A 25,539-nucleotide genomic window follows, 5' to 3' on the forward strand; every position below is an offset into this window, starting at 1 on the left:
CATATTTTTCGCTCCATAAGATGCACCCGACCATAAGATGCACCTATTTTTTAGAGGGGGAATGCAAGAAAGAAAAAATTCTTTAAAGGGAGTACTGAGCAGAGCCTGTCTGCATCCCAGCGCTCCCTTTCACGAGTCACGTGAAGCTTGTGTGTGGCACTTGCAGGCTTTTCCCCGAGGAAGGAGAAGGGCAGCCCCCCTCCGTGGGGGCTTTTTCCGGGAGGTGAGGAAGGGACTGAGGGGCTAAGCCAGAAGCTAGAACAGCGAGAGGGAGCGCTGCGCAGTGATCCCTCTTGCTGTGCTAGCTTCTGGGATAGCTGCACAGCCTGCATTCACTCCATAAGACGCACACGCATTTCCCCTTACTTTTTAGGAGGGAAAAAGTGTGTCTTATAGAGCGAAAAATACGGTAGCTATCAGTGGCTACAAACCCAGATGGCCGTGCTCTGCATTCATTCTAATGGACAGTATGCTTCTGAATAGCACTTGCTGGAAATCACAGGAGGGGGGAAATGCTCTTGTGTACAAGTCCTACCTGCGCGTTTCCCATAGGCATCTGGCTGGGTGCTGTGGAAACAGGATGCTGAACTGAATGGACCACTGTTCTGATCCTGAAGGAATCTTCTTATTGGTGGGTGCACTGCCACCCATCGCTGTTGCGTTGGCAACCCTGACCAGGCTTATTAAAAAACGGGAGAATTCTTAGCTCTGACGATCGCTGAGAAACCACATAAAAAGGGGACATGTAGCATCTGTTTTACTGCAGTAATGTCACCTTGCAGCCCTTGAGAGATGGATGTGATAAGCATATATAAGAGTGCTAAGTAGAATTGTTGATTACCACTTCAATTAGGGGTGAATTGATGACACTGTGTTTTTTTCTGCTTAAGGGATCCAACTTGACAGACATCTGCACCCAGCTCTTGCTCCAAGGCACCTTGTTAAAAATCTCAGCGGGAAACATCCAGGAGAGAACCTTCTTTCTCTTTGATAGCCTCCTTGTTTACTGCAAGCGGAAATCCAGGTGAGCGCACCTGTCTGTGCTGCTTCTTAAGTTCCATGATTCTTCTGAAACACAAAGAGAGAGAGAGGACATAATTGTGCTATGCTATCTCTGGGTGAAAAAGGAGAGGGCAGCTAACACTTGTGCTTCCTTAAGGAAGACCCACCTCATATTTTGAGCACTAGGGCTGCAGACATACATGCTGATCAGAACCACAGAGCCTGCTGCCCTGGCATTCGTCATTAAAATGATGATGCATTGCAGAGTCTGCTCCGTGCTGGAGGTGAGGTTTACTGCCGCAGGCCTTCTCAGAGCAGGTGGGTTTGCAGGAGCACCGGGAAGCTGGGCACATTGCCAATGACAATTTTGAGGTTTTTCCAAGCATGGCGTGAAGGAACGCAGAGGGATTCCGGTGAATACCTTAGGCAAAGCAGATGCAGAGAGAGAGGGAGGGGGGAACAAACAGGTGCAGGGCACATAAAACAAGGAAGAGGTACAGCTATATCATTTGTGAAAGTAATGCTCTTTTTTTTTTTTGCTTTCCCTTAAAAACACCCCTCCAACCAATATAAGCTTTTGCTATCTTTTGAAAGAGTTGGGAGCTGAGATTTCAACAGCCACTTCACCAACAAAAGCTTTGCCATAGTCAGCAAGGATTGAGACTGACAAATTTCCTGATTAGTTTTTGTATTTCTGCCTTTTCTGTTTTACCATGGTGTGTCCTTTGTTTTCACATTCAGCTACTCATGTCCTCCTTTATCTTGAACTTATTTGCCCATTCCCCTAGACCACATACCACTCACTCTGTTTGCTAACCATGAGCACCTTACAATTAATTCTTCAACTCCTAACACCCTCCTGTCTGACCCTGCCTATACTCTTTCCCTTATTCTTTGAGTCTTCCTGGTTCTGTTTGTAGTCCGAGTTCATGAAACCCCTCCCTTTCTGCAGGCAGTTTTCCCGGAACACTAAGTTTTAGGAAACAAAATGTTCTGTTGCCTTTTGAGAGAATGCTCTTGTTTGTACAGCGCAGGCATCAGTGAGCAACTTTTCTATAGTTTGGCTTGGAGTCGGATAAGACGGCTCTGACACTTTCAGCTCCCCGAAGAATCTGTGTTTATATTTCCCTAATAACCATAGCAAGCACTGCCCAGTTCTCCGGAATCTGATTTTCATTAAAAGCTAGGAGAGTCTGCAGCATGTTGCCTAATAGTGAAGGATATATTTAGACATGGCAAAGCTACTTTAATTTTTTGATGGTTCATCTGTCTGGCTGCTATTTAAATTCTGATCCAGAATGGAAATAAATGTCTGCCCACTTGTAGTAGCTGTCCAGCTGCAAGCCTCAACAAGTGACACCCTAATAGGATGCAGCACTGAGAGATGGAGCTTTAACATTATGTTAATAGGATGCAGCTTTCCCCTGTTGCAGCTGTGAGCTTATGCTTTCACTTAGGCTGATTTTTAGTTATCTTGCAGCCTGTCATCCTTCAGACATCCCACTCAGAGGCCTCTTTCACAAATATCCACAGCAGTAGGCATATTCAGGCATTCACAGTGTTCAGGGGGGCAGATACTTTCTCATATGCACCCTTCCTACCTGACCACTCCTCAACCTTCCCATGTTGCACAAGGAAGCTCTTCATGGGGCTTCAAACAAACCATGGTCTTAGTCATAAATAGTAAACAAGATTCTAGGCTAGATACACTTTGATCTCAGAGTCCTCTTCTTCTTATGTGATTAGTTCGTGCTTTTAGCACCCATAGCATCCAGGACTGCTGCCTAAATCAGCATTCCTCAATGTCCTCCAGATATTTTGAACTACCAACTCCCATCAGCCCCGGTCAGCATGTCTCTATGACATCAGGCCTTCTCTTGTTGATGCTCTGTACATTTGTGTCGCAACTATTCATGTGACGTCTGCCATTCTTCCCCCTGTTATTTATACTTTCTGCTGCAACAGAAAATGTCGCAACGTAACTTAACTTGAGCAGGTTTAGGAAACTGTATAAATGCAGGTACCATGGATTAAACTTATAAACTACCCAATTCAAATCTTCTGGGGGGTGTATATTCTAAAATAATATAAATGCAATAAAGCACAGTGTAAAATTGGCAGGCAAATCATTGAAGTATGAGCCGCAGCAGATCAATAAAACCCAAAGAAACCATGCAGGGCCAATCAAAATCAGCTACATTATATGCTGGGATGCCTAGACACATAAAAAAGTCTTTGCCTGGTACAAAAGATGGGGATGTTAGAATTATTGTCTGCCAGATGAAAGTGAGAGCAGTTTACATGGCCTGAGAGTCATGGGGAATGTGACAAGCAGTTTGATGAAGAAAACATATGTGGGTTCTACACTAAAGGCCACCAAGCGATGTCTTTGCATCTAAACCACAGGAAGGTCGAAAATTTATTACAAAAGTGATAATATGGAAGCTTGTTGGGGACAGGGGCAGAGTCACTGTTGCTTACTGGAAGGGAGCAGGGTGAGGTGACGGGGAAGTTGGAGCAGTGCAAATACACCAGCAGGACCACTGGATTGGCTCTGCTGCTGTGTTTGCACCACATCAATCTCTCTGCTGCTACACCTCTCACCTCTCTCTTTTTCTAAGCAGCAGCAACTCACTTGCTGGGAAACTAGTGTAGCAGCTCTGCCCCACCAGGTGGACATCCTCTGCTTCGAGAGAGTAGCTCTGTCAATCTTGAATGACTTCCCCCTGAAGCAAAGCAAGGAGAAACTTCGGAAATTGCCTTATCCCAAACCAGACACTTTGTCCATGTAGCCCAATGCTGTCTGGTTGGCATTGGCTTTCCAAGGTCTTGGACAGATATGCCAGGGATTGAACCCAAATCCTTTTGTGCCCCAAACATGCAGCCTAATACTGTGCTATGGTTCCTCCATTCAGAGCACTAAAGCTTAGGAAGTGAAGCAGTTTCATGTTGCTTAAAACTGACAACATGGTGCAGCTTTTATTGACATGTAGCCCAACAGAGGCTCCATGCCTCGTTGCAGGAATTGATGCATTTGTTAATTGAGTTGTTGCATATCCACAAAGAGCTAAATATAACATAATTGGCATGCAGAATTTTTTGTTTAGTGGGGCAGACCTATTGTCCTGCATGTCAGCTAGATTGAAAGCAAGATATACGGTATCAGCTACTTCCCTTTATTTTTAGGTTGTACTGGCAACATTATGAATCAATCAGTTCACTTGTGCCACACTAAATTAATCTGCAAAACAAGGTTGCTTAGCATGTTTATAGACTGAAACTACAGTAAAAATGCATACAAGCATCTTTAAAATGTGCAATGAATCTTTATTCCACTTCTTGATTCTGAAAACTTGGGGATGAATGGGACATTCTCGAGGGATGATGAAGAAGTAGAATGAATGCGTATTTGTGGGAGAAGGCGCTATTAAAGATAGTTTAAAAAGCACATTTCTATTTACATAGTGAACAGACATTTTTCTTAACAACGCTTTCCCTTCCTGCAGAGTTGCTGGGAAAAAGACATCCAAACGCACCAAGTCCATCAATGGCTCCCTCTACATCTTCAGGGGCCGAATAAACACGGAAGTCATGGAGGTTGAGAATGTGGAAGATGGGACAGGTAAGGAACCAAAGAACCTTTTCTCAGAGAGAAGAGAGCACAGTTGCCTTCTTTATTGGATAAAACAAGAGTAGGCAGACTTCAAGCTTTGTGATACCTCTGTTAGTCCCCTACCCCCTGTGGTGCAGACATAGACATAATTAAAGAACAGGGTGCCTCTCAGCTCAGGGATTTATATTCAGTACCGAAATGGAGCTTAAAGTCCTTTCACACAAAAATCAATTTCTGTTTTTGTTTCAGCAGCCTAATTTGAGGGAGGGAGTAGTTGTTGCTATCATTAAAGAATTGGGAATTAGAATGCAGCGGCAGATGCTCGCCCTACCTTCTGTCCATTCCTGGAATAAGAGGCAATGGGCCTTATATCCTCACCTTGCTAGCCAAGTCTCATAACTTTGGATGCCTCCGTGTAGGAAAGGGCATTTGTGTGTCCTTTATACCTATTGCAAAGTCTGTTGACCGACTTGAAACATTTTGTAAGACTTTGTTAATCACTGGATTTGAAACAAACAAACAAACGAACTAGAGCAAACCTTTTTTGCTGTGTGAATAGAGAGCAACACCTCCCTTTCCTTCCCCACAGCATGGCATACATCTTGTTTCAACACTACTTGGCCTCAGCATGTGCTGAGTCTCACTCGTCGTTGAGAGGAAGGGAAGGGTACCGCGTCTATCTGGATGCCCTTAATCATCATTAAAAAGGCTGTAGCAGTAGATGGGAGGGGAGGCTTGCTAGAGTATATGGAAACTCCCAAGAAGGATCAGCCAACATCCCTTATCAGCAGGTAGTTTTACTGAAGGGTCACTTTGAGAATATGCCTTGAAATGTGGAGGGTGACAGTTCACAGCCTGCACTGCCATGCTTCCATTTTGGAAGCATGATAAAATCCCAGTGTTCATTGCAATTGTGGTCTTCAGTCCCTGGCTCAGTTGTCGCTAATATCACTGGAGAGTGTCCCAAAAGGAGACAGCAGCTTAGAAATTCTGATGGAGCTTTCACAGCAGATACAATTTGCTGGCTCTGACATAAAGAAAAATGTCCAGTCTTGTCTGCCAGGTGCGCATGCCAGGTGAGTTACTTTTCCATGAAGGCTCAGGACTTTCCACTCACAGTCTTGGCCGTACTCTTATGTATTTGCAGCCGATTACCACAGCAATGGTTACACGGTGACAAATGGCTGGAAGATACACAACACTGCCAAAAACAAATGGTTCGTCTGTATGGCCAAGACAGCAGAGGACAAACAGAAATGGCTGGATGCTATCATTAAGGAAAGGGAACAGAGAGAGAGTAAGTTATTGACTGGTTTATTTTATGTGCTGTGTGAATAATGAGACCGACTGTGTATGTGTCTGCGAATGCGGGGTTATCCATCTGAGAGAGGAACAATTATGGTTTCTTCAAGTGTCTGGGGTCAGGTTCTTAATGCATAACGGCAAAAGGAGGGAGAGAGTTTTTTCCACTTGCGAAGGAGCGATTTCTCAGTTCAGTCCTTGGGCACTGCAGTTGCCCACGCATCAGCATAGTTGCAGGAGTCACATTGCCAGCTCCTTTTGTGCACCAAAGTATTTTAAAGCTCTGTATTTACTAAATCGATTTGCAAGGCTCCAGTTTATAAATAGAACCCATAAGGAAAATAAGGCCTTTTCTCAAGCATTGATGTCATTTCTCTTTCTTCTGAAGAGAGAACCTGTATCGTTCTTGAATAAAATTGGCAAATGAAACATCTTATAAACATCCTGCTGGATCGTTTCCTTCCCTTTTCATTCTTAAGGTGTCAGTGGAAAAACCCTGCCATGGCAGAAGTGCTCCCCGCCACTTCCAATAATCACTGTTGTGATTAAAATTGTAATGTCAGCATAACTTAGCCTTTATGTCTGCATCTGGGGCTATATATGTGGAGCCAGAATGGGAAACTGGTGGACTGGATAAAGGGCACAAGTGAATTCTTTCTGATTCTGGGCAAGACTAAAAAATTATAATCAAAGTGTGGTAAGAAAGTTTTCTGACAGTTTCACTCCTAAGGGGAATCTGTTTTCCAGTGTTGGACTATATGACCTTTGCAACTCTACAATTCTTTGATTTTATGAATAACTGTAATGGGTATGAGTTACTCGTGCATAAACTGCCGCCTTTTTAGGCTTAATTGCCTTGGTTAAACCGTTCTGACTGCACAGCCCATCTCCGCGTGGCTGTCTCAGTCACTAGCAGAATCTGTCTGTGGGCGTTTCTTAAACCTTTTCCAGCATAGAAGCTGTCTGACTCCCAGTCGCCTCCTCCTCTCACTGCGCGGGAGTCTTCTGCGCAGGGAGGGTGTAGGTAGTGGAGGACCTGTGCTCTCCTCACTGATGTCCAGAGAAGAATCCCAGAGCTCTCCCTCCACTTCCCCCATTTGCCCCTCTTTATCCCTGGTGTTGCGTTGATTTCCTTCCTCCTCTACCGAGCTGCTTCTCCCCCTGGTGCTGGGTCCTTCGCCCGCAGAATCTGGGAGCCTCCCCTTCGCCTCTCGCTCTGATGTCAGTTCCCTGACAATAACCTATAATAATAGTTGTTCGACATGTAGTACAAGGGAGCGCATATTAAAGTGTAGCAAGTTAACATGAAATCCGAGAACGTCTTTTTTTAATATGCATTGTCATGTGTGAGGAGTTGGTTGCTAGCCAATGACAACAATGAAGGCAGCTTCAGTACGGGAAGCAGCCCTAGCATGGATGAAGGATGCTTCATAATTTCTGGCCTGATGCGTTTAAGAGAAAGAAAGTCCTGCAAGGCAGGCAAATCAAGGATTCTCAGTGTCTAGAAGCAGGGCTGAAGAATCTTCTCCAGCCCAAGACTGCATTCTCTTCTTGGCAGCCTCGCAAGGGTCACATGCCAGTCGTGACCAATGTCAGAGGCAAAAGTGGGCAGAACAATGAATGCAAATTTTACCTTTGTGCAGTAGGGTAGTTCCTACATACAGTCCTATTGCCCGTTCTGTTCTCCATCCAGACAAGCAAGAGGCATTTTCAGAGTTCAAGGTCAGTAGGTTTCTGAAGTAAAAAGGGAGGAGAGCAGCCCCTTGGGCTCACAACAAGGTGGGGTGGGCAGTAGATGAAAATGAAGCTTTCTGACACTTAGACTACAATCCTATGCCATCTTCCCTCTAATAAGCCCCACTATTGGTTCTGAGTGGACATGTGTAGGTTTTCCACTGTTAGTCAAACTATCTAGTCTATTCTCTCCTCTGACTGGCAACAGAAATCTCTCTGGTCCTTGCTATCCAAGATAAGTTAACTGGATCACTAATCCAGTTAAACAATATCATTTATCTAATATCGCTTAGCTGGAGATGTCAGGGAGTGAACTTTGGACCTTCTCCATGCAAAGCGTTTAGCGTACCACAGAGCAATGGGGATTCACGTAGTCTCCTGGAGGCAATTTTTACTCGCCAGAGAAGAGCAATCAATCAGTTAGATTTTAGAGGCAGATATTTCAGGCCTTTGTTGAAAAGCTCCTCCATCTGGATTCATGCACTTCCAGCAGCATCAAGCCGTTATCAGTGCTGAGGCAAGAAAGATTGGCTTTGTCCTAAAACCAGCTGAGTAGGGGATGCATTGTAATCTTTTGCTTACTTCAGAACTTGGGGAATGTGATGATGTAGCCACAAATGTGTCCTATTACACAGGCTGTTTTCTCTCCCAACCTGACTTTGCAAATTACCTTTGGCAGAACTTGTCAGCAAGTATATTTGACTAACATCGTGGTATGGAGGAAGATGGCAATCAGCCAGGATGTTTGCCCTGCCAAAATCTTTTCACCAGGCATCGGATCATGAAAACAAATGAGGGTTCTGCAAGGCAAAACATTGCATATTCTTATTTCTCCAGGCAGAGCATCAAACATCTGAAATCTGTGCCATAGACTGGACTGTAGTGTGGTGAAGATTATATGGTTCTAGTTTTCATTTGTCAAAGATCTTGTGAAGCAGGCAAAATAGTATGTCTGGGTATTTATTGGGTGACTCTTTTCTTTTTTGCTTCAAACCTAAAAATAAGAGGTTTTTGGCCTATTGATTATTTTTCTCTTCCCCTTTATTCCATCTAACCTCTGTAACCTTATGAATTACTTCAACATGCTTTTGGTATGCTCATCCTGAGTGACAGTCAGGGTTGACCTAAGTAGATTTCTAAGAGGATTAGCATATATATATATATATATATATATATATATATATATATATTGGGGGGGGGATATTTAGTAACCACTGATTTTTTTTTATCAGTTCTCTTTGTGGCTGCCACATAGATAAGTAGCAGAGGAGTGGGGCATGCAGTGTGCTGTGAGTGTGTCTGTGTATGTGAAAGAGAAAATGCAGTGGGTGTTAAGCAGAAATAATGCACATGTGTGTATTTTGCTTCAGCCGACTCATTTTATAAATGTGGAATATGCCTCAGATAATGGGTAATGTAGCTTTATACGAATGCAGTTTTAAAATAGTCGTTCTAGTAACACACATTCATTAAAGTCTTATGTCACAACTGGTCTCCCAAATGGCTTTTGAGCAGTTTGTGGCTGATCCACAAACAGGACCCATTGAGTATCTAGAGCAGGGGTCAGCAAACATTTTCAGCAGGGGGCCGGTCCACTGTCCCTCAGACCTTGTGAGGGGCTGGACTATATTTTGGAAAAAAAATAATGAACAAATTCCTGTGCCTCACAAATAACCCAGAGATGCATTTTAAATAAAACACACATTCTACTCATGTAGAAACATGCTGATTCCCAGACAGCCCACGGGCCAGATTTAGAAGGCGATTGGGCCAGATCCAGCCCCCAGGCCTTAGTTTGCCTACCCATGATCTAGAGTCCTGCCTGTAGACTCATTGTAACACAACATTTCCACACATCTGAGTCCAGGGGGACCCCATGAGCAGTAAACATTATGGCAGAGGGAACTGACAGTGACAATTGGACCTCAAAATAGTTTAGCCGGAAACTAGAGTTATCGTTTTGTCATTGCCCCTTTCAGCTATGACAAGTCTTTACTTTGCCACACCTGACATTGTATATGACAGGGGTACTCAAGGTGTGCATGGCCTGGCTGAAATGGCCTCTCAGACCAAATGCGGAGGCCTGGTAGACCTAATTAGGTCCGTGACCCAGAGGTCCTGCACCCCTGCCAATTCTCCCCAGTCCTATGAAGCCCATGTCAGCAACAAGGTCACTGAGGGGTCACCTTGGATAGGCATGGTGGATTCCTGCCACTAAGTGCCATTTCCCAGTATCTGTTTTCTTCCCCCGCCATTCCATGGGTTGGCAATTGGGAGAAAAAAAACCATAGATTTGGATTTCATCCAGAGGCCTCCAATTTCTGAGCTGAAGTAATAAATTAGGCAATTCCCCAAGTTTTCCCCACCACGTTTATTAAATTAGTTTCCAGCAAGGGTGGGTGGGGTGGGAACACGACTTGTTGGTCTTTGAGCAAATCCTTTCTTTCATCTGAGAAGCTTTTGAGGGAGACCCTGCTTCTGTATTCCAGGTCTGAAGTTGGGCATGGAGAGGGATGCGTACGTCATGATCGCCGAGAAAGGGGAGAAGCTGTATCACATGATGATGAACAAGAAAGTGAGCCTTATCAAAGACAGGAGAAGAAAATTAAGCACTGTTCCCAAGTGCTTTCTTGGCAAGTAAGTGGCTTTTGGGTTGAAAAGGCCTTTTCATTCCAATTAACGGAAAGGACCGTGGGTTTTCTGTGGACAGTATTGTGAAGCCAAATCAGATGTGCTTTGATGGGATTTAATTGGAAGGGTCTTTAACCTCCATTACAATTAGTTTATTAAAATTAATCATTCATTCCTGCTTAATGCCCTTGGACTACGCAATGGCAGCAAATTCCAGCGGGGGGCGGGAAGGGGAAGACGACTTGCAAACATCAATCCAAATCTGCAGGGAGGTTGAGAAATTATGTGCACGACACACGCTTGAATTATGGGTTGGAAATGTTTTTGACGATCCATGATCTTCCTTTGTTTTGCACGGAAGAAAATGCTTTAAAAGATACTCTTACAGGACTCACTTAGAATTGTCGTGGCCTCCATATCAAACCCAGATACATAAATTTAACAATGGGGTTATTGTTAAATTTACGCAGGATTTTTCCTGGACATTCGGAAGCAATTTTGAATAGGGCAGATTTCAGCCTTGGAAAGACTTTCGAGGTGGAAGGGGAAAAGAATGCAGACAGGAGGCATTTGACAAGAAGAGATTAGATAAGATATTCACACTACCAGTATGCTTCAATGCCCCACATGAACCGGAGAGTCACAGGAAGAAATCTCAGAGGACTTTTCCAGCTTGGCCGATTAATACGGAAATGTTCAGCCAGGAAGTTTGTTTTCGGAGGCATTTGTTCCATCTGTGTTAGGTTCCTCTGAACAGTTTCATGGCCATACTCTTGCTGTGTCCTTGTGCTTGATTGATGGGCAGACTTGAAGGAAGGACAAGTATTCCTAGCATGTCAGAGAAACAGCTCAAACATTGGCCTGTGTCTTAGAAGGAGAGATATTTTCAACCCTGCATTGACAGGGTTAGCACCTTGGGTCTTCACAAACATGCCAGCTCCTCCCTGGTTCTTCTAGTTTAGCATAGCAGCTAAACCATAGTTTGGCCTAGCATGTTGCTGAACCTTAGGCTTGTGGCTAAGCTCTCCTCTTTAGCCCTGAGCTGTAGCCAATAACAGACCATGGTTGCAGCTTGTGGTTAGGAAGGTGAGAGCTTAGCCATGAAATCTACACAGTGGTGGTTGATAGTCATTGGGTTGGGCAGGGCAGAAAGCACAGAGCATCAGCATTAGGTAGAGCCAGAGCCAATGACAGGCAGAGCCACCCCCTGATTGGTTGTAAGTGAGGTGATAGGCAGGTGGGGCACTGGCTGAGGGCGGACTGAGGTTGGTGGGGCAGTGCCTCATTCACCCTAGTGACTCCACTGAGATGACACATGCAGAACTGAGCTAAAAGGTCTGGTGAAGAACAAAGTGGTTGCCGTCTCTTACCCAGTAGGCCACACAAGTGCACTAAGCAGCTTGGCTTAGTATTACATGTGGACATGACCAATGTGAAGAGAAGTCTCTGTAGTGTTGTATCCTCATAACTGTGGGAGGAACAGGGTTTCTGCCATCAGTTTTGTCAGTTATAGTGGCAGACTTGCTTGTCCATCCTGCTGTTTAATCACATTGTTTTGGATATTTTATGTATTTCATCATGTATGCCGCTCGTTTTTACCAGCCCGGCCTGGCAACAGCAGTAAAGAGGTCCATCTGTGGCTGGCTAGACACATTTTTTTACCACAGCCCCAATCCAAAGCTTGCTCCTTTCCACACTCTTGTTGCACTTGTGCATCGTGAACTATCAGTGTGCTTTAAGCTTCCCCTGAAGCAAACTTGCTATTTCAGCCGTAGCTTCTTAATCCTTCTAAGCATGAAAAAGAAAGAATAAAAATCTTTGTGGATTTCAAACCATAGCAGCTCTGCTGCTATTCTGGTCCTGACCACCCAGCAGGGCTAAGCCAATGAACTTCAAAATGCACTATTGCAAACCTGTCATTTCATATCTGACCTATTCTTAGACATTCCCTCCACTTCAGACTTGAGCTGCACATTTTTTTGCTGTTTGGAACTCAAAATAGCAAAGACGTTTCTTGTCAAACATGTCAAACTGTGCTTTTCTAGTTTGTTTTACAGTTCTGTGTGTATGCAGAACTGTCGGCCTCACTCCTTTCTTCCTTGACCTTACCAACCTTTCCTCGTGGATCAACTCAAAAGTTCTTTCTCGTGTCGTATTTTGCATCCTTGTGAGCACACCTCTGCTGCGTGTCAATCAGCTCCCTATTCCTCCCTTGTTCCTTTTCATGAGTGTCGTTGTGCTGTCAGGTTAAGTTCCTAAATGAAGTGCTACTAGGCGTGAGTAGTACAACAGTATGGACTATTTGCTAAGTTTTGATTTTTTTTGTTTTTCTGACACAAATAACATTGGACAGGCAGCTTGTAAGCTTGGGATGGATCCACTTGGGATGGATCCACTTGGGAACATTATCAGTGGAACATTTCTAGGGGCAACCCTTCAAACAATTGCAAAGTCTTCCATAGAACACTGAAATAATTCCCCCCCCAACCCCTGAACAGTAATAAGCCAAACCACTTTTTCATATACAAGCATCTGGTTATTGGGAGGCTTTCTGGTGCTGCACAAAATGGGGACCCAGCATTAAGCAGGATCACTCCTTTTTCATATCAGCCAATGGGAAGGGAGAGTGATCCTGCTGAATTCAGAACTTTTTTGCACTTCTGAACTCAGCCCTAAGCAAAATCGCCTTGTCCCCCATTGGGAGAGGAGGCAATCCTGCTTACTGCAGGCCTGGTCCTTTTAACATCACTCCATCAAAGTTTAATGGAGTGGGTTGCTTCAGAGAGCAGCTTTGCAAACTGCTCTCTGAAGCACCTCCCACCTTCCATTGAACCTTGCTGGAGCAACGTGTGTGTGTGTGTGTGTGTGTGCGCGCTTGCTTGCTTTCTATGGCCTGTAAAGTTTGTTCCAGGGTGTTTCAATTATCCAACACATTAGAAACTAATGAGAGATGAATCAAATGAATGAGTAGGTTTTTCATTGGAAGCTTATTTGTTTTAATTTCTGTTCATTTCAATACTGAAATGAACGGGGCCCGTTCCTTTCATTTTTCATTTATTTTCAGAAAAACGTTTGCAGACCCCTTGTAACAGCTGAAATACCCCGTTTTACAAGCTGCTAAACAGCCTTCAAGCACCCTGGTTTCAGATGTACTCTTAAGTATTCTCTGAGAGCACCAACTTTTTCAGCTATGCTGCCTGGTGCTACAAGTGTATGCTTAAGTGTTTCAGCACACTTCTTTTTCGAATTGTAAATGAAGAAACCCTTCACTCTCACACTCTAAAAAGCAAATGTTTGATCTGTGAAAGAGTAAGGATTAGCTGTGTTCAGACAGTGGTGGAGCAAGCCAGTCGGGCGCCTGGGGCGGCGCATGTGCCCTGCACCTAGGAGCAGGGCCAGCTGCCCGGGGCAGGACACTCTGTGGGGCCTCCAAGGAGTCTGCCTGCCACTTAGCTGCCCTACAACTGGGGAGGTGGTGGGTGGACCCTTTGGGGCAACGTGGAGCCTGCGGGCGCCCAAGCCACTGCATCACTTTGAGGAAAGACGCATGGCTCAGGCGTGCTACAGGCCTGCAGTGAGTGCCGCCCGACATTTTGTCACCCCTTTAGTGGCGACACCTGGGGCGGTCCGCCCCCCCCGCCCCCTTCCTCTGCCCCTGTGTTCAGAGGACCTCTGCACTTCTGCAGGTGTTAGTGTTCTGAGTGCATCACTTGGTTGGAAAGAGGAGAGTGACTCATGCAGAGATGCACCAGTCTTCTGAGATCAGGTAATTTTGCTGTGGGATGCGGGTGGCACTGTGGGTTAAACCACTGAGCCTAGGACTTGCCGATCAGAAGGTCGGCAGTTCAAATCCCCGCGACGGGGTGAGCTCCCGTTGCTTGGTCCCTGCTCCTGCCAACCTAGCAGTTCAAAAGCACCTCAAAGTGCAAGTAGATAAATAGGTACCGCTCCAGTGGGAAGGTAAATGGCGTTTTCGTGCACTGCTCTTGTTCGCCAGAAGTGGCTTAGTCATGCTGGCCACATGACCCGGAAGCTGTACGCCGGCTCCCTCGGCCAATAAAGTGAGATGAGCGCCGCAACCCCAGAGTCGGCCACGACTGGACCTAATGGTCAGGGGTCCCTTTACCTTAATTTTGCTGTGACTTTGCATCAGCAGTGATGCAACAGGTAACTGTTATGGACAGAGCATGATTGACAGGAAGCAAGGCTAACCAGCCGTGACCAGGTAATTTGAGCTTCTATGAGCTGTTAGTTTATTGATCCATCTCACAGTGCAAAAGCAGCACTCGCATGGCACACACTTTGGGACTTACTAGTTGAAACATAGTTTGAGGTAGTGAATTTGTGTCAAGCTGTACAGCTTCACACTGTAGGTGGAGCTCAGATGATTAATTGAACTTCCTTTATTTACAAACCAAATTCTTTCATATAGAGAACTAGTATGTAAGAAAAAGGTGTTCCGGCTTTGCCATTTTGTGTGCAGGGGTTTTATTTGTATGGAGGAGCAGTCAAAGGCAAAGTCCCAGTCTAGCTAGACCTGATTGCTCATAAAGTCATCTTGGCTTGAAGCAAGCTGGTCACTCCCATCATGTGCTTTTGAATGTTTTGATTTCACAACCAGCCCCTTTGTTGGTTTACTCTTCTACTTTTAAAACACTAGCCTTGTAAGTCAGTTTTATTTCCTGTTTTGTGCTTCCCTGCCATGGAGTATTGAAATTGATTGTGAGAGCCATTAGCAACGAAACACTGGTTATATGCAAGCCCATTTGCAACAGCATAAAGCAATAAAACAGCAAAGCAGGGGTAAGCACTATTTTAAAAGGCATTTAAAAGTATTTCACAGCTTCCAGAGCAATAGCTCTCGAAAATCTGGTGAGCGGCGGTTATCATCTACACATTCCAGTGCAGAGTTATGCCAAATTTATAAAGTCTGATGTAGTTTTGTTAGGTCATACGGGTCTAAAGGTGCAGAAACTACTTTGAAAACCCTTCATTTACATTCCCCTAACCCAAGCTGAAGCAACTGTAACTTTCCCTTTTCTTCTTTTAATGAACTACCTGCAGCTTAGATGAGTCAACTCTTCCTAAATCCAGGCTGAAATAGGGCACCCGAGGCCGTGTAATTGGATGCAAGGATGCTGGTTTTGATAAGCAACAAACCTACACAAACTGGAAGAGTTACAGCTTTTTTATTGAACACAGATTTCCTCTGCATTGCTCTGCCTTTCAGAAATCCTTTTCATGTTCCGTCTGGATTTTTGCGCAGTTGTAGAATAATTGCTGCTCAAGTTGGCAAACGGCCACATCCCATCAGAGCACTGACAGTGCCTCATTCATCAAGTTTATTTCTTTCTGTAATAATATTCTCATTCTCTCTCTCTCTCTGTCTCTCCTTCCTTCATTCACTGTTGCATTCATTTGTATTCTGTCCAGATTTGAATTCTGGTTTGCATATTACAACACTGCACTGCAGCCATTCATTCAGAATTAGGGTAGAATTACACCTTATAAGAAACAAGGGGGTGCCACCCAATATGGCAATCCCATGTTGAGTTTCCATCTTCCCCCTGTAATGTGTAAATTAAAACAACTTATCTCATGGAAATCTTGTGTTATATGTCTTAATTATTGTTGCAGTTTATTGTACAATTGGTTGCGCTTTATTTACTTGTGAGTGAATGGGGTCTCCTAGGTCCTAGTCCTATACTCCAGCCACTTACACTACACTAACCCTTGTGTTGACATGCGTTGATTCACTTAGACAGTTCACATCTTGTGCGTTGATCTTCTTGACCAAAGGGAACAGAGAGTTAATTGCATTTGTTGCTCCTCTTCTCTCTACAGCGAGTTTGTATCTTGGCTCATAGAAATTGGGGAGATAAGCAAACCGGAAGAAGGGGTCAACCTGGGACAAGCTCTGCTGGAGAATGGCATCATTCATCATGGTGAGTGCTTTGCACGGCAGCAAAAGATCATATCGGGTGTAGTATTGTACTGAGAAGTAGTGATGGATTTTTATTTTAAGAGCACCAACCGCATGTTGTTCAGGCCTCAGCAACCAATATTTCAATGTCTCAACTTTGGGATTTTTCTCTTTATCTAACGGGAGGAGTTTTCTAAACATCAACACATTACAAATCAGTATTCACTCTAAATACTTCAGTGCAGGAGCAGACTCATAGGTATGTGTGGTCTGTTCAGAATTAGGGCCCTCTGCAGCTGAAGGGCCCCAAAGTTGTTAGTACAGGTGCTGACCATTTTAAGCACATCCAATTGATGTGTGAACGCTGATGTGCGGGTGTTTTGGGCCCTGAAGAGGGCGAAATGGTGGTGGGGCGCACTTAGATTGGAACCCCCATGCAAAATGGATTGCTGTTAACTGAGAGGATTCTTTTGAAACTGTGACTACAGTGAATTGCCATTGTTGAATTCTGTTGGTTGCATTGTTTCCACTCAGAGTACATACGAAAAGAAAGGGTTACTGCAGCGAGCCTGTGTGCCATATAGGTACATTACTTATTGTAATATAATTCGATTCAGCTTTCTGAGTATATATTTTGTGCAAAAACAGGGCTTGCTTCAGAGTAATGTGTGAAATGGTACCCTGTTTGTTTGTTTGTTTGTAGGGTGGCCAGATTGCAGGGTTTTTCTCTTTAAAGACGGGCTAGTTTTCTTCTTTTGCTTTTTATTACTGTTGCAGAAAGCCATACATCCTCTTGTCATTTATGCAGCAGGGATTCCTCTTCCATCCCTCAGGTGCACATGGTTGGAAAATACACTTCAAAGCACCCATATGTTTTCTACCTCAGGTCCCAAACCTTCAGTTGCCTCAGTTTCAGAGCAAATGATCTCAACCCAATTCTTAACTGGGAAGTCATTGGATTAAGCTTGTCTGATGTCTTTGATAATCTTTTTTGTATTACAATGTCAGGGGTGTTTTTCCTAACTGTGTGAAAAAGCAAGAGAAGAGTAGTTGCTGCCTTCATTTGCTTGCAAGCCATTGTCCCAAGAACAGAATACATTACTTCATAGTTGGGGGATTTTGTGGTCCTCCAGAGGTTGCTGGATTATTGTTCTGCTGCTTCAGTTTCAGATAAGCACCAGTTCAAGAACGAGCAGGTGATGTACAGGTTTCGCTATGATGATGGGACTTACAAGCCAAGGAGCGAATTGGAAGACATCATGTCCAAGGTATGTTTCTGGGTTGACCTTGTGGCATAGCCAGAGTTTGTTATAACAATGAGCTTATTTGCAATCTGCTTTGACGCACTGTTCAAATTGCTATTCTGGGCCCAGTGCAATTGCATAAGAGATCAGGGGATCTAGTGGATCCTGAGTCTGTTCAACCCTGCCCTTGGAATGCGCTTTTCAGGGCTTTCAGATGGTCCTCACAGGCAGGGATGCTTCCAGCTGGCCTCATGCCCTTGCATCTGGCAGAAGCCTGGCTGAAGTGGATAAACTGCGGAGAAAGAGCCTTCCGCCCAATCCATTGCTCTGGGTTGGATTGCTCTCTAAGAGACCAAAGAGATTCACTCCTTTCTCCATGAATATTTGACTATCTCAATCAGCAGGAAGAAGCTGCAGCAAGTTTTATGTAGCTGTACATGGAGATGTTATGTACAATCTATTCTAAAATAAGGTCATATGTTTTAGAGTGGAAGACTAGAAATATAAAACCGCATGATCAATAGCTGAATGAAAGTAGCTTACTTTAAAGTGTGCGTGTGCATGTATGCTTGTGTGTCTTTATATATAGAGTCAGCAAAACTTACATGTTTTTACATTTAGGATTGGTATGCAAAGGTCAGCAAACTGTTGCTGCATTTTAATTGTTTGTTTGTTTGTGTATGATATTTTTATCCTGCCATTTTGACCGTAAGATCCTCAAGGCTAAGTATACAAGTCAAAACAGTAATTTAATAATACACCACAAAAATCCACAAGCTTCATCAACCACCGGGTAAGAATCAATACATGTGCAGCAAATAAACAGCAATAAGGTGCCGCTAAATGCCTGGGGAGAAAAATTAGCCAGACTCACTGCTGCAGGTCCTCCGCATGTGTTTTAGATAATATTATATCTGTTTTGAAATTTCAAGCCTGCGCTCATTTCTCTCTGCAGGGTGTGAGGCTCTACTGCCGCCTCCACAGTCTTTACACTCCGGTGATAAAGTAAGTATATTATCACAATGCTTTCATGTTTTGCCTGTCTTGCTGCTGCCTACATCACATCAGTTGAAATCTCTTCCCTTCCCTTATGTAAATGTAGTAAAGCCCTTGTCTGCTTGGGATATGCAGACTGTTCTGCGTGTTACTCTGAGAGGTGCAGATCAGGGTAGCTCACATCTTTGGAGGCAGATTGCCACGTGGGACACCAAAGTCATATTCTGACCCCTGGGAATCTTATTCAAAAAACCCCCTTGGCTTTTGCCACCACGATTGCGAATTCATAAGGGCATCAGAATTGCTTTGGGGGGGGGGGAGAGAAAACCGAGATTCCTAAGAATTAGCCACTTCCTAGACCCATCAAGCAAATCTCTTCATCCTAGATTTCACTAGTCATAATGAGCAAGGATGTAGTTCCAGGTCCTCAAACTGCAACACCTGGAACTGATTCCACAGGTTGTAGCTAGATGATGCTCCAGGGACTTCCAATGGACCTGCACTAATTGTGGCATCACATTCATCATGGATGATAAATTTCTCAATTATACCACACTGGTCTGAATCCAGCTGATTTACCAGTCTATTACACCTTTGCTGTGCAGTTCACTGAGGAATATGTTGCCTTTGTCACCACCACTGCAACATAGAATCATAGAGTCAGAAGAGACCATGAGGGTCATCTAGTCCAACCCCCTGCATTGCAGGAATCTTTTGCCCAACGTGGGGCTCGAACCCACTACACTGAGATGAAAGAGTCTCATGTTCTACCAATTGAGCTATCTAATGGTAGGCTCATACCTGTGTTTGATCAAACCTCTGCTCTAGCTCAGCCTGGAATGCCTCAGAAAACCAAGGAGCCTTCTGGACTCCCCACAGCTGGGGGGTGTGGTAGCTTGCAAGTAAGTCTACATGACCCCTGGTTGCCAGTGATAGCTAGGTGCCCACAGCCCTGGGGCTTTCCCATGAGGAATGGACCATTCTGGGCAGTGTAGAGCTTTGAAGGATTCTCCTTCAAAGATAAGTTATGAGCACTTAGTGGCAAAGACCATCTCTCTTAGTCCTGTGTCCTCTACATTAACAGGAACAGGTTTAAGCTTTAGGTCTCAGTTAGCAAGAGTAGCTGTGCCAATAGGTTTTGTATTTTGCATTGTTTTAATAAACTTCATTTGGTTCCGTGGCCCTCCAGATGTTGTTAGACACTCATCAGCACAGCTAATGGCCAGGGATGCGAGGAGTTGCAGTCCAACAACACCTAAAGACCATGAATTCCCCATCCCTGTCCTAGGACATCACAGCCATATGTCGGTCATTCCTTTGTTCCTACCCTCTGAGCACAGGGTGAGATACTTGTACAACAAACTGATTTGTGTTTATGACATACACAATTATTTCCATGAATCTCCAAGCAACTCCACAGTTTGATTGGCCTCTATCTTATTTCTCACTGAGTATCCTGGCTGCCATATACCAATTGCTAGTCTTTTTAAGTACTCGGATCTCAGACACATTACCAGCTTGTATTGCTGAAATTCAGCTTACTTCTACCAAACATGTTTGGTAAGACATGTTTTCCTCCTTTTATCATAACTGTACTCCAATTCAGTCAGAAACTAAAGCAACTGATATATAATATTTATGGAATAAGTGCCAGATCATTTCATTTGGTAGAACTCCAGATATTGAGATACAATCTACTGGGTCAAAGTGAAACATTCATAGGAGGTAATCTTAGAAAATAATTCTTACTTTGGCACATTGTTTAAACATTCTTTCCTCATATGTGTAACATTATTTGTAAAACCTTCTCTGCTTATTTGAAGTATTGAAACATAATGATTCCCTGTTTTAGCTTTCAGATGGGCACTATAGCTAGCCATGCTTGAAAAAGGGATACATGGTCACATGGTCTGTTTGTTTCTTAAACCAAATGCTGCTGATCACATAAAACAAATTCTTAGGATGAGGAAAACAAGCCTTGTTGCACTGCTCGCTAAAAGGAAGAGGCCGCAACCCCCCCTCCTCCCCTTTTTTTGCAGTTGACCTCTTATTCCCCAGTTATGGAGCAGATGTGGTGTTGTGAGTGACAAATCATTGTCATGCAAATAGCACCTGGAGCACAAAGGCATTTCATGAATCGGAATTCTATTTAATTGAAGACACTGTAACCCCAGGGGAAAGTGGTGCTGGAGTGTGTTTGTGTGTGCACACTCATGCTTCCACACATGTGTATTTCATCCATTAAGCAAATGATTCATACACACTTCAAAAAATGATAATCGCTTCAGCTGAGAAAATGTTACTGACCTTGGGGCATACCATTAGGGGCTTCTTTTGAATACATCAGGTCCAACAGCATTAAGCGAACAACTTGCAAGAACAAGTATTGCTTTCTGTACTAGGAAGGTGGGTAGAAATTAGTATCCAGGGAGAACTGTAAACAAAACCCTTTATTAGCTAATAATAAATAATAATAAATGTACATACATACCAACAAATGCTATACATACCAACAGATTTAAGACTGCGTGGAATGTCCATGGGAACTGCCAAGAATTTCAGTGTGGTGATTAGTGGAACTATAAATTGCATAGTAATAATAATAATTTATTATTTGTACCCCGCCCATCTGGCTGGGTTTCCCCAGCATCTAGAAATTTCCTTTCTATAATTACTCTTTCTGCCTAAGTTACGACATTGTTCATGTTACTAACAACCACGTTGTTAATGAGCTTTCCATTTTTCTTTCTGTAGAGACCGAGACTACCACTTGAAGACCTACAAGTCAGTGATCCCAGCAAGTAAGCTGGTGGATTGGCTGATTGCTCAGGTAATGACAGCATATGCATGCTGATGTTTTGCTTCAGCTGTTGCACCTTTCACAGTTTTATTACACTGATGCATCAGCCTCACTAATGTGGTCCACATTAGTGAGAGAGCGGTTGCTGAACAGCTTGGTGGGTTTCTGGATGAAACATCGGCTCTGGATCCATTCCAGTCCGGCTTCCGCGCTGGTCATGGGACCGAGACGGCTCTGGTCGCCCTAACAGATGACCTTCGTAGACAGCTGGATCGAGGCGGGTCGGGGCTGCTGATTCTTCTAGATCTATCAGCAGCTTTCGACATGGTCGATCACGAACTTCTGGACCACCGCCTTGCCGACGTGGGGATCCAGGGCACAGTCCTTCAATGGCTGCGCTCGTTTCTCTCTGGTCGGGGACAGAGGGTGGCGCTTGGGGGGGAATTGTCATCGCGCCACTCCTTGGTGTGTGGAGTACCTCAGGGTGCGATACTCTCCCCGATGCTTTTCAACATCTTTATGCGCCCCCTCGCCCAGCTTGTTCGGAGTTTTGGGCTGGGTTGTCATCAGTATGCCGATGACACCCAACTCTATCTGTTGATGGATGGCCATCCTGACTCGGCCCCAGACACACTGACCAGATGTTTGGAAGCTGTGGCTGGATGGTTACGTGGGAGCCGGTTGAAGCTAAATCCTTCGAAGACAGAGGTCCCGTGGCTGGGACGGGGCGATATGGGATTGGGGGGCAACTCCCATCTCTTGCGGGGGCGCAATTAGTGCCAGCACCGTCCGTTAAGAGTTTGGGTGTAATCTTCGACACCTCCCTTTCCATGGAGGTGCAGATTGCAGCTATAACAAAGGCGGCATTTTTCCATCTCCGCCAAGCTAAGCAGTTGGCTCCTTACCTCTCTCGCCCTGACCTAGCCACTGTGATCCACGTGACGGTCACCTCCAGACTGGATTATTGTAACTCGCTCTACGTGGGGCTGCCCTTGAGACTGACCCAGAAACTCCAGTGGGTGCAGAATTCTGCAGCGAGACTCCTTACGAGGTCTTCGCTGCGAGATCACATTCACCCGGTGCTATACCAGCTGCACTGGCTCCCGGTGGAGTACAGGATCAGGTTAAGGTGCTGGTTTTAACCTTTAAAGCCCTATATGGCCTAGGACCCTCGTACCTACGGGACCGCCTCTCCTGGTATGCCCCACAGAGAAACCTACGGTCTTCAAATAAAAACATATTGAAGGTCCCAGGCCACAGAGAAGTTAGGCTGGCCTCAACTAGAGCCAGGGCTTTTTCGGCTGTGGCTCCGATCTGGTGGAACACTCTGTCACAAGAGACCAGGGCCCTGCGGGACTTGACATCCTTCCGCAGGGCCTGCAAGACAGAGCTGTTCCACCAGGCCTTTGGCCAGGGCACAGCCTGACTCCCTCCCTCGGCAATCTTCCCAGAGCTCTGGCCCAATGGTTGCTAGTGGCTTGAATTAATTAATTTTTATAATGAATGATTTTAGAATGTTGTTTATGTTGTACTTTTGTACTGTTTTATTGTTGTTAGCCGCCCTGAGCCCGGCTTCGGCTGGGGAGGGCGGGATATAAATAAAATTTTTTATTATTATTATTATTTATTATCCAAAGGAAAGCAGAGAAAAATGCTTGGCACCAGCTTGGCTGCAGGAGTTGCCAAAAGGAGGCAGTACAAGGTGCCACCCAACTGTCTTAAGGGCTCCACTCCGGATTTATGTAGGGTTTATAGCTTTTTCTTCTCCTGAAGATATCCCACAAGGCAGTAGAGTTTTCCTTCTCCTAGGTGGGCTACCTTCCCAGGTTGACAGGCCTCATCTGCCCCTTACTTCCCTTTGCAGCACATGCACAAACTTCTTGACTGTTGGACCCATTATTGGTCCCATCCATTCAATGCACCAGAGCCTGTCTTTGCATGTAGGGGAAGTCCTGCACTGAGGGTTTGAGACCCATTGGCTACCCTCACCTGGTTTAGCCAGCCAGCCAAAGCCATTCTCAGGGTGTGGCCACTTTCGCATGCTGACAGCTTATAGGAGCCACAGGTGAGAGCTGAGTGTAGGGTGGGGACCAAAGCTGGACAACTACCCAAGAAGGAGCATGGTGTGTCCCCCACCAGAAGTACTCTGCCTCCCCTAACACCCCATAAACCATACACACCTGTAGTGGGCTAATGCCATGGCTAACTATTAAAAATCTGCTTCTAATAGAGCCATTTTTGGATACTGAAAACTATGGAAAATACTATTATTTTGGACGCAAACTGCAGTCCTGTGCAAACTTACCTTAGAGTAAGTATCAGTGAACATAGTAAGGCTTCTGAGTAAGCCTTCGTATGAATCCAGCACAAATAAATATCTTAAGTTTTCATTTTTCAAATAAGATAGCCCTATACTCGTTTAGATTTAATTGCTTGGCAGAGTTTTGAAGAACTGTTCCTTCTGTTTGTAATTTGGGCTCAAACAGCCAAGGAGATCACTTACTAATGGAAGAGTCTGGTTTTCATTTCCACATCAATATCTAAAGATCCAGAGAAGCAGTCATGTAAGAGACACTTTCTGCCTTATTGAGTATATAATTTTTCGTCCATATTCACCCCCTCAATGAACTTGTTGATTTTTGTGTACAAGATATAGCCAGAGTTGAGAGAACTTTTGAAAGCAGCTGTGTAATGTGAGATGACAGGGGCACTTTCTCTGTGCTTAACTTCTATAAGAGCACAGAATGGGCATCAAATATCATTAAACATGTTGGCAATTGACGTTGTAATATATTACATAAACTTAGCATTATGTAATGTCCTCTTATTCAGAGGCTTAGCAGGGTTAGCTGACCCATTGGAGTGTCCTCATTACAGTTCATGTTGTCAGCCTAACACAAGAAAGCACGTTCAGCCACTGCACACCGTTGACGTGGGAGGAAAAAGAGAGAAATTTGGCATAGGGTTGTAGCAACATGCCAACATCTGACCAGGTATAGACTATCTGAGCTGCAAGACTTGGAATTTGAACAGTTGGACCATTAATGGCCAGAGCTCATTCTTGGCTCAACCATGTTCCAGTTTTTCAAGGCTGTAAAATTGGGTGAGTGTCCCAGAGTAGAAATAACTAGTTACGATGCTATTTTTTGGACCAATATATACTGTTGGCCAGTCTTGGTCAATATTGTTGACACTTAGTGACAATAGTTCTCCAAGATTTCAGGGAATCATAGAATCGTAGGGTTGGAAGGGGACCACAAGGGTCATCTAGTCCAACCACCTGCAATGCAGGAATCTCTTCGTCCAGGGTGGTACTTGAACCCACAACCCTGATATGAAGAGTCTCATGTTCTCCTGACTGAGCTATTCAGTACTGTGTAGATGGTGGACAGTGTATAGCCATTGGCCTGGCTCAAAGCAAGTGCTGAAAAGAGCATTTAAAAAAAGGTAAAGGACCCCTGACCATTAGGTCCAGTCGCAGACGACTCTGGGGTTGCAGCGCTCATCTCACTCTATAGGCCGAGGGAGCCGGCGTTTGTCCGCAGACCAGACAGCTTCTGGGTCATGTGGCCAGCATGACTTAAGTCGTTTCTGGCGAACCAGAGCAGTGCATGGAAACACTGTTTACCTTCCCACCAGAGCGGTACCTATCTACTTGCACTGCGTGGTTTCGAACTGGTAGGTTGGCAGGAGCAGGGACTGAACAAAAGGAGCTCACTCTGTCGCAGGGATTCAAACCGCTAACCTTCTGATCAGCAAGCCCTAGGCTCTGTGGTTTAGACCACAGCGCCACCCGCGTCCCTTAGAAAAGAGCATTGGTGTGCCCCAAATTACATAGATACTGGAGAAAAAATAGTCTACTAGTCAAAAGAGAAGTGTCTGACCCCTATGCTGTGGCTAGAAATGTATATGGACGTGCTGCATATGTAGCAATAAGTCCTGTAACTTCTAGAAGCAGGAAACATAACTTTCCTGGGGTTTCCTGCTGTCGTGCCTTCTGGATACTTTGGTGTTCCCACATGGCCTGTAGAGTCAGCTTTCCCCTTAAATATATGCCTCCCACTCCTATTGGAAACAAGATATGTATGTATGTATGTTCCAGGCTTCCCCCTTTCATTTTCTCACGGATTAAGTTCTAAAATGTGCTTAAACTTTAATAATAAAAAAGTGAGTAACCTGGCAGGGCGTGTATTGCTATTCCAGAACAAGATCACATACCTTTATATTACAACGGTGTTATATGGTCCTGCCTTTGACTTAGCAGGCAGATCAAGCTAATCAAGCTCATTTGGAT

The 25,539-nt window shown here is 44.6% G+C and overlaps 1 protein-coding gene and 1 long non-coding RNA gene across 2 annotated transcripts in view; one reads left to right on the forward strand and one right to left on the reverse strand.

Moving 5' to 3' along the window:
• PREX1 (phosphatidylinositol-3,4,5-trisphosphate dependent Rac exchange factor 1) overlaps window positions 1–25,539 on the forward strand; it is a 220,618-nt gene that overhangs the window by 130,614 nt on the left and 64,465 nt on the right. The window contains exons 7-14 of the mRNA XM_083507877.1: window positions 891–1,024; window positions 4,509–4,624; window positions 5,763–5,912; window positions 10,141–10,288; window positions 16,127–16,227; window positions 17,370–17,473; window positions 18,405–18,454; window positions 21,200–21,275. Coding sequence (XP_083364003.1) covers window positions 891–1,024; window positions 4,509–4,624; window positions 5,763–5,912; window positions 10,141–10,288; window positions 16,127–16,227; window positions 17,370–17,473; window positions 18,405–18,454; window positions 21,200–21,275 — 879 coding nt within the window. The remainder of the gene's footprint in view (window positions 1–890; window positions 1,025–4,508; window positions 4,625–5,762; window positions 5,913–10,140; window positions 10,289–16,126; window positions 16,228–17,369; window positions 17,474–18,404; window positions 18,455–21,199; window positions 21,276–25,539) is intronic.
• On the reverse strand, window positions 995–8,612 carry LOC310709156. Its single transcript, XR_014527367.1, has 3 exons — window positions 8,322–8,612; window positions 1,170–1,423; window positions 995–1,068 (listed from the first exon to the last, which is right to left on the reverse strand). It is a non-coding gene; the product is annotated as an uncharacterized lncRNA (long non-coding RNA).

The sequence above is a fragment of the Podarcis liolepis genome (assembly GCF_965112155.1).
Source record: "Podarcis liolepis genome assembly, chromosome: 6".
Taxonomy (NCBI): domain Eukaryota; kingdom Metazoa; phylum Chordata; class Lepidosauria; order Squamata; family Lacertidae; genus Podarcis; species Podarcis liolepis.